Source organism: Myotis brandtii, unplaced genomic scaffold (assembly GCF_000412655.1).
Source record: "Myotis brandtii unplaced genomic scaffold, ASM41265v1 scaffold161, whole genome shotgun sequence".
Classification (NCBI taxonomy): Eukaryota; Metazoa; Chordata; class Mammalia; order Chiroptera; family Vespertilionidae; genus Myotis; species Myotis brandtii.
Genome location: NW_005355881.1, coordinates 253,493 through 262,791, shown reverse-complemented (window position 1 = coordinate 262,791; position 9,299 = coordinate 253,493). Strand labels below are relative to the sequence as shown.

Sequence of the window (9,299 nt, the reverse complement as noted above, 5' to 3'; positions counted from 1 at the left end):
AGGCTGGTCCAGCGCCCCCTCCGCCCGCTCCGCGGTCCTGCCTCCCCTGTACCGGTCCCGGCCCCTCATGGCTTTTCCCTCTCGCGCTCTCACCCCGAACACCAAACTGGATGACGATGTCGGCCTCCCGGCCGTACACGCGAGTGAAGGTGAGCGGCGTCACGGCGCTCCAGACCGCGAAGGCGCGGGCAAAGGCGTCGTCGATCACGTCGCGCGGCAAGTCTTCCGAGTAGTTTTGGATCCTGTGGGGAAAAGCCGGGGGACAGGGTCCGGGGGAGTAAGAGGCGGGAGCCGGGGCGGCAGGCCCCCCCTGTGCCTCGGCGACCTCGGCTCCAGGCTTTCATCAGTAACGCGCTGTCCGATGCCTTTTCCTCTGTGGACATACCCTGGCCCTGGCAGGAGGACCCGGACTGGAGGCCCGCTTCCCCAAAGGGCGGACGGGGGCTCAGTGGGGGAGCCACCTGCCCCAGGCTGCACTCTTAGTGAAACCCAGGGATGGGTCAGACAGGACGCGTTCCACCGCCGCGCGCTCACGCGGAGACCAGCCTCCTCACCCCACCCGCTCCGACCCCGCGGGACCCCGCCACGCACCAGTACGTGATGTTTTCGTGGTGCCACTTGAGGTCGCCCTCAAAGGTCTGGAAGTTGCCCAGGTCTGGGACGCCACAGCGCGGGGTGCGCATAGCCTCCAGGGTGGTGCTGTCCAGCTCCCCGGTCTCCGGTAGAGACAGGCGTCTCTGGAGGACCCGCAGCGCCCGACTCAGGGCCTGATCGTCGTCGCTCAGCTCGGCGACTTGAGTGTAGCCATAGCGGTACAGGTACTCCTGTGGACGGAGGGGCAGGGACATCCAGGGCACTGACTCCCTTTCTCTGCCCTCCTGGGTCAGAACTCCATCCCCCCCAGGGGCTCAGGACCAGCAACAAGGCGTTGATGGTACCCAGGACTTGGAACCCTGGACATCAGTACTTGTGCCCACCCAAGCATCTCCCCTCCCTGCAGACATTCTTAGTTCCTTCCCAGCCCTGGATGCTCCTGGCCATGCCGACCTCAGGGGCCCCTAAGGTTCACCCCTGTTCACCCCCAGCCCATGCACACCCCAGAACCCTCCAATGCTCCCCCACCCCCATATTATTCCCATTGCCCACCTAGGAAACTCATGAACCCATTCTTGACCATCGCTGCCCAGAGCCTCCACAGGACGCCCCCCTCCCAGTGCCTGATCCTAGACACCTGTCTCTAGACGTCCCCATTACCCCCAGTGTGGCCCAAAGCATCTCCTGAGAGCCCATGCCCTCCCTGCGATTCCAACTCTAGGCTGAGGTGTTTGCTTACCTCTGCCAGCTGCTTGTTGGTGAGAGTTGTTCCCAGGTCTCCTGGGAAGACCACAACAGTGGGCTGGTGTGGTCTGGGGGCCGCAGAGCAACAGCCCAGCACCAGGAGAGCCAGGACCAGGGACAGCCAGGGGCTCATGGTGAGAGGAGCAGTGTCTGGCTGCAGCTGCCCTGGTGGGGGCTTTAAGGAGGCAGTGTTAACTGAATCAGTGACCCCGCCCCTCACCGCCAGGCTGACTCAGGGGATGGGGTGTATGCATGTATGTGCGTGTGTGTACATGTGTGTGTTGGCAGCCCCGGTATGAGAAGGCAAAGAAAGGGCTTACACCACCTCCTCCTCTCCTTGCTGCCCACAGTCCCTACTGCTGAGTCAGGCAGGACCCTAGACCCACAGAGACCCACAGGAAACCACAGGCCCATAGGGGAAGGTTGGGTTTTGCAAACTGCACAGCTTGTGAGAACTTCATGAAAAAAGGGAGGAGCCCCCCATCTGAAGGCCCCAAGTGCTCAGCCAAAGGGAAGAAGAAGAGGCCTTTTTCTGAACCTAGTGATCCCACTTCCTGGTCAGACCCCCCCTCTGTGGGCCCCACCCCACACTCCCAGGCTCTGCCCACTTTTCTCTTCCCTGGAAGCCTTCCTGGACTCGGCTTCCTCTCCCTGCTCCACCTGGCCTGAAATGAGTGGCCTCTGCTAGGCTGGAGTTGGGGAATTCCACCGGGGCAAGCCCCTATCTTCAGGGGCTGACTCCTTCGGGGTAGTGGAGGGGGAGTTTGTTGCATCTGGAAGCCGGCAGACACGGCTTTCCTCTCTTCCTACAGTGCCTTGGGCAAATGTCCTCACCACTCTGAATGTGTTTCCTCAGCTGTAAAAAGGGGCTCTTCGTCCCTGAATTGATGTGAGGATAAAATGAGATCCAATGCATAAAATGCTTAATACAGTGTATGTTGCAAGTCCTCAACAGACCAGCTGAGATTGCTTTTAATTATTTGGGCCAAGATCATGATTCCAACTTGGAATCAGGAGACTGGGGTCTTGGGCTCTAACCTGCTGTGTGACCTAGAGTAAACGCCTTCCCCTTTCTGGGCTTTGGACTCAACTATAAAATGGGGGGAGGGGTTTATCTCCAGGAGCCCTTTCAGTTCTCTAGCCCTGCTTCACCCATGCAAGCTCCAGCTCCAGTGATGACCACTTATGCCAATAAACCAACAGCTTCCTTCCTATCCTTTTCTCCAGCCAGCCAGAGTAGGGCAGGATCCACTATTGCCTTCTTCAAGGCATTATTTGGGAAGAACAACAATAAAAATTAAATAAGCTGTATTTAAAGGACTTACTCAGCGCCAGGCACTTTATATGTTTATCTAATAAATGAGTCTGTGAGATAGAGACAATTAGCTTCCCTTGTAGGAAAGTGGAAACTTTAGGGTTCACTAATTAATGAGTCACACAGTCCTGGTTTTCAGTCCCAGCTCTGCCATTTCCCAGCTATGTGACCTTGGGCAAGTCACTTTACATCTGAGCCCTAATAATCGTGCATTTTTTGAGATTTACTGTGGAGTACTGTGATGAGTCTCCTATAAGCATCTCATCTCATCCTCACCACCATCTGGGGAGCAGGTTTGAGTATCCCTCCCATTTTCAGGGGAGGAAACTGAGGCTCAGAGCAATTAAGGAACATGCCTTAACCACCCAGTGAGTTAATACACAAAACCAGAACTCAAGCCTAGGGCTGCCTAGTTCTGAAGTTTTTAATGTTTATGGCATTTACAGGGAGCTGAGATAACTAGGGGTTGGAGAGGAGTTGGAGGATGGGATGGGGGGAAGACTTAAAACCTGGACCCATTTCCCCTAATCCCTTGCACCCACTGAATATCAGAGGGGAGGCCTAGGCTTTGGGGAATCAGAGGCTAGGACAAGGGACCCAAGGGGGCTATAGTCCAGACTTGAGAGTGTGGGGTCAGAGCAATATGATTTTAGAGATGGAAACAAAGAGACCCTTTAATCCAGAGGGTCTTCAGCTGGAGGCAGACATGGACTTTAAGAGAATCCATGAACCACCTCCTAACTTGCCATCAATTGTACAAAATATGTCATATCTATGTATATATGCCACATTTCTCAAATTTAGCACTATTGACGTTTGGGCCAGATAATTCTTTGTTGTGGGGGCCATGCATCTGTTGTAGGATGTTTAGTAGCATCCCCAGCCTCCACCCACTAGATGCCAGTGGCACCTCCCCCTGCCAGTTGTGTCAACCAGAAATGTTGCCAAACATTGCCAAATGTCCCCTGGGTGCGAGGGGCCAAGTCACTCCCACTGGCATATGTTGGTTTTCTTAGGTAAAGGGTCCAGAACTTTCATCATATACTCAGACCATTGATGATGATCTTCAAACCTTTAAAGACCACTTACTCAACAAATATTGGTTAAGTTTTTACAGGCTAGTCATTGTGTTAAGAATTGGGAAGCCTTAGCCTGTTTGGCTCAGTGGATAGAGCGTCGGCCTACGGACTGAAGGGTCCTGAGATCAATTCCAGTCAAGGGTACATGCCCGGGTTACAGCTTGATCCCCAGTGCGGGTGCGGGGGGGGCATGCAGGAGGCAGCCAATCAATGATTCTCTCTCATTATTGATGTTTCTATCTCTCCCTCTTCCTTCCTCTCTGAAATCAATAAAAATATTTTTTTAAAAAAAAGAATTGGGAATATCCGCCCTGCCAGTGTGGCTCAGTGATTGAGAGTTGACCCATGAACCAGGAGGTCACAGTTTGATTCCTGGTCAGGGCACATGCCTGGGTTGCTGGCTCAGTCCCCAGTAGGAGGTGTGCAGGAGGCAGCTGATTGATGATTCTCTTTCATCATTGATGTTTCTATCTCTCCCTCTCCTTTCCTCTCTCTGAAATCAATAATTAAAAAAACATATTTTTTAAAAGAATTTGGAATACAGTAGTGACCAAGATAGCTATTGTTCGTGCTCATGGATTTGAGAGTCCAGTAAGGGAGAAATCAAATGAGTGATTTATTACCAGAAAGACCAGCATCACAAGAGGGAGGCATACTTATCTACTCCAACTGCCTCCATCATGCAGATGAGGAAACTGAGGCAGGCCCAGAGTGGAGAATTTTCCTCTCTTAGGTCACAGAGCAAGTCAGGGACTGAGTGTGGGGGACAAGAAGTAATGGTAGCTAAGAGTCTGCACTGTAGAGCCAAGCTGCTTTGGTTCAAAGCTCAGCTCTGGCATGGACCTGCTGTGGGATCTGAGTAGTTGGCATAATTGGTCAATGCCTCAGTTTCCCCATCTGTAAGATGAGGTTAACAATAGTGCTTACCTCATGTGGTTATAAGGGTCAAGTGAGTTAGCAGATGTCAAGTGCCTGACACATAAGAAGTGTTTGGGGCTACTCTAATTATGATTGCTTCTGGACCAGCTGGCTGTTTTTACCAATTTGCAAGCAGGGAAAGAACACCCCACCAGGAACCCTGGAAATTGATTCCTGGAGTCAATTCAAGCAAGAAGCCTCCTTTCCTCACTCCCTCCAAACTTCCTCCTTTACCCCCTGGTTCCCCAATCCTCATCAAGGGCAACTGGTGAGAGCTTGGTTTTCAACACAGCAATGGCAGGAAGTGGTTCTGGTTACCACATCCCCTTCCCCACTTCCCCAGCCCTCCTTCCACTACCACAACGCAGTTTAGCCAAGACCCTGGGAGAGGAGGCAGGAAGCAGGATATACCCCCAGGTGGGCTCCCTCTAAGCCTGACCAGAGTCATAGCTTGGACTCTAAGCCCCTCAATCCGGTGGAGGCCCCATCAGGATGGGAAGGGGCTGATCCTGGAGCCCTGAGTCACCAGCTGGATGACACAGCCCTGCGGGCTGCTATTAGTAACTCCAGGCCCCTAGACCGGGGTCAGCCTCACGAGATGAGGAATCTCTCCCCCATGTAGGAGGGGGAACTCCAATCCTGTTTCTCCAAAACCTGCCAGAGAGGGGAGGGGCAGCCAGGCCTGAGAGGCCCTGGCAGGATGTTGAGAAGACACTTGTGTCTAGGATGAAGCAGAAAGGTGTGTATATTGCAAGACATTTCCTCAGGGGAGAACATCACTCATGTACCCACCCCCACCCGCAAACACACCTGCCATCCCTAGCCTCAGGGTGGTGACAATTCCCAGGCTGACTCTTAGAGGCCCTAATAATAATATTGTCATGCCTCCCACTTATCTGTACTGAGCTCCTTCAACAGGAAGCCATAGAGTGTAGACTTTGGAGTAGCTCCTATTCCTTCTGACTGTTTGACCTTAGACAAGTCACTTTGGCTCTCTATGCCTCCACTTCCTTGCCTGTAAAATGAGGAGGGAACAGTCCTCACTCAAAGGGTTGTGGGGGTATTAAATGAGATTACACATTATATGTGCCCTGCCTAGGAATCGAACCGGCAACCCTTCAGTGCATGGGATGATGCCCAACCAACTGAGCCACACCAGCCAGGGCAGCAAATCTTCCTAACATATTTGAATCTGAGCTTTAGAACTCTTTGGCATTCACAGAAGGCAGACATTGTAAACCATTTTCATAGTGATGGACCCAAGGCCCAGAGAAGGGCTTCAGTTTGCTCACTGTCACACAGCTGATGAGTGACAGCGCTCCTGCCCAGGCCTTCTGACTCTGAATCCCGTGCTAATATCAGGTCACTGGATCTGACAAGAAGGAAGTCACTGGGGGAAGCAGCCTGGGGCAGTAGTGGGGCCCAGAAGTCAGGCTGGAGGGGGAGTCAGGAATAACAGAGAGAACAGGATTGGGGTGTTTGGTCGAGTGAATAAAAGAGGGAAAATTAAAGGGGCTGGAAGGGGTAGAGAACAGTCAAGGGGCATTTCCTTGAAGGCGAGAGCTTCAGGCCCACAAGAAGGGATGGTGTTTGGAGGGAGAGACATGCAAATTTAGAGGGAAAGAGGATAAGCCCAGGACCAGTTCCTTTGGCATCACGCTGCCCACTGGCAGGTAAGGTTATGCTTGGGGTCCCAGCAAAGCAGGTGCAGCCCCAAAACACACATTTTAAAACTTATTTGCTTTTTTTATTATTAAGACATTTTTAGAGTAGGTTTAGGTTCACAGCAAAATTACAAGGAAAGTACAGATTTCCCATATATTCCCTGCCCCTCACATGCAGATCCTACCCATGATCAATATCCCTCACTCGGGTGGTACATTTGTCACAATTGATGACACTTCATTGACACATCGTAATCACCCAAAGTCCATGGTTTATGGGTCACTCTTGGTGTTGTACATGCTATGGGTTTGGACAAATGCATAATGACATGTATCCCTCGTTGTGCTATCATACAGCGTCATTTCACTGCCCTGAACGTCCTCTGTGCTCTGCTCATTCATCCCTTGCCACCACAAAGATGGTGTTTTGCAAGAAGTCCTTAAAGCAGCCAACATGGAGAAAATCAGGTCCCTGTTGGACTTCCTCTTACAGTCATTTCAGGGTTCAGTGTTGTTTTCCTTTGGATGACAGATGGGGAAGACACCATGTTCTCAGTGATCACGGCCCTGAGGGTCTGAATCTGGGCCTGTTCACAATGGGAAGAGGTGGAGGGGCCCGAATCCTCGGAAATCTCATGTTAAACATTTAGTGGTGTAGCTGGTCAAGTGGATTGAAGTTAACTAGAAGAGGACGTTCTGCCAAGAAAAGGCGGGGACCTGCAAGCGGGCCACGTCTGAACAAAGCCTTGCAAGCAAGACTTAATGTTCAGAGGCAGAACTTTCCTTGAGGTGATGAATAGTCCATGAGGGCATGGAAAGCTCAAGGGAGGGTGCACTGCTGCAGGTGGAAAGGGTCTTTGTATAACATAGGAAATTAATAGTTTAATGTATAACTTAGCTCAAATGATCTCATAAGCATGCCTGTTAGTCATGTCACTTGCTGTACTCCATTGTTATTTGCTATACTCCCCAAATAAAAGCCATGAGAGCTTTGGGGGCTTTGCTACTTGCCTGACTAGCAATAGCCCTCTGCTTCTCTAAACTCAATCCTGCACGCCGAGCTCATCTCAGCGTCACCGTTCACAAAGAACATCAATACGTGGTCACTAAGTTCATGCTGGTTGGAGCTGCAGGGAGATGTCCACACAGCACACAGGGCAACTGGCAACTTCTTTGCCCCTTTTACAAACCTGGGTTGCACCCCCATTCTTGGCCGGCACACTTTCTCAGGCATCTTCTAGTTTGGGTGCTTCTCGAAGTGTAGTCCCAGGCCCAGAAGTTCAGCACCACCTGGAAACTGTTAGAAATGCAGATCCTCACCCAAAAACTATAGAATCAGCACCTCTGGGTGGGGCCCAGACATCTTTGTTTTAACAAGCCTGCCAAGTGATGCTGGTGCACGCTCAAGTTTGAGCCCTCTGTTCTAGTCAAGCTTCAACCCAACACTAAGGCAGGGGGCAGGAAAGATGCTTCTGACACCATTTCCAGATGAGGAAACTGAAGCTCAAAGAGATAAAGCCACTTGCCCAAGGTCACACAGCTAGTACCCAAATCTGGCCTTGCTGACTGCAGAGCTGATGTTCCTCCCCACAGTATTACAGCCAGGGCTGACAATCAAACATTAACAACCAGGACTTCATGAACCCCCAGCAATCAGAACTCATTCAGTCCAAGGAGCTGGGGGAGGCGGGTTGTGTGGATCATGAACCCTTCCACTCCTGGATCCGCAGTCCTAGGGGCCTGGGGGAAGAGGCTAGGGCTCTGGGCCACTTAGATGGTTCAAAGCAGTGCCTGTTACCAATGGGTGGGGAAATATTTCAATATTTAACAACTGGTGCTTCTGTACCAGTTGCACACCAGCTGAACATGATCCCTGACAACAGTCCCCTAAAAGACCAGGTGGAGGACCTAGGCCTAAATATAGCTCCAGCGAGGACACAGGTACAACGCTCCTCTATGAGAACACTACCTGTTCAGCAGTGCTGCTCAAATGTGGCTGCACAGTGGCATCACTAGGATTTTCTTTTGAATAGTGGTGCCTGGGTTTCACCCACACACACACTCACCCTCGAGATTCTGACTTAGTTAGTCTGGGGTACAGCCTGAGCACTGGGACTTTTTCCTATGCAGCCGGGTTGAAAACACTGCTCTACAGGGCCCCTGAAACCTGTAAGAGACGAGATTAAGAACCCCTGGTTTGCATCAGTATTTCCCAAGGCTGGGGACTTAAAAAAAAATACAGATTCTCAAGAGATCTGATTCACTAATCAGTGAGGCCTGGAAATGGATGTTAGCAAGCTCCCCTGGTTTAGAAATCAGTGGCAGAGACAGCCCCTGAGGTCCGAAGGGCTCAGAGATTCTACCCCCTCCCCCAGCCCACCCGCAACATAGTTGAAGCAATTGCGAACATTTTGCCAGGAAGCATCCAGAACCGATTTCTGCAGCTCTTCCTTCCCCTGTGCGTTGGAGACATTGCTTCAAAGAACACGCTCTAAAACACCGCCCAAGATACCCTCCCGGGAGAGCCATTTTCAAGCGAATTGCTGCAGAGCCTCAGGCCTGCTCTGATTGCCTTTTCTTCCCATTAATCCTGGGACACCCTCATTTAGATGCGATCTGCATACATTTGCATATTGAGTTCCAGGGCCCCCTCCTCCCGCCTCCCCACCCCTGTGGCATGTTAGGGGACAATAAAACTAATGTATTCACAAAGCCTGCTGAGATGTGTTTGAACCTCATGCAGCGCTGAGACTGATACACCTGAAGCCAGGCGCCGGGGTGAAGGGAGGATGGCACAGGCAGGGCGTGGATGCTGCGGGAAGGCTGCAGAGAGGATGCTCTGGAAGCCTCCGGAGCTCTGGAAGCAGCAGTTTTAGCCCTGCTCCTGATGAGAGGCAATCTGGGATTTCCCCGGTGGGAAAAGATGGGGAGCACCAATAGATGGGGTGAGGGAGCTCCCCCTTTCAGGGGGTGGGTGAGATTCCT

At 51.8% G+C, this 9,299-nt stretch overlaps 1 protein-coding gene across 1 annotated transcript in view; it reads right to left on the bottom strand.

Moving 5' to 3' along the window:
• MMP9 (matrix metallopeptidase 9) overlaps nucleotides 1-1,637 on the bottom strand; it is a 7,620-nt gene extending 5,983 nt beyond the window's left edge. The window contains exons 1-3 of the mRNA XM_005862152.2: nucleotides 1,334-1,637; nucleotides 592-824; nucleotides 94-242 (exon numbers count right to left, since the gene is read on the bottom strand). Of these exons, the coding sequence (XP_005862214.1) occupies nucleotides 94-242; nucleotides 592-824; nucleotides 1,334-1,471 (520 nt within the window). The 5' untranslated portion in view covers nucleotides 1,472-1,637. The remainder of the gene's footprint in view (nucleotides 1-93; nucleotides 243-591; nucleotides 825-1,333) is intronic.
• Between the last annotated feature and the right edge of the window lie 7,662 nt (nucleotides 1,638-9,299).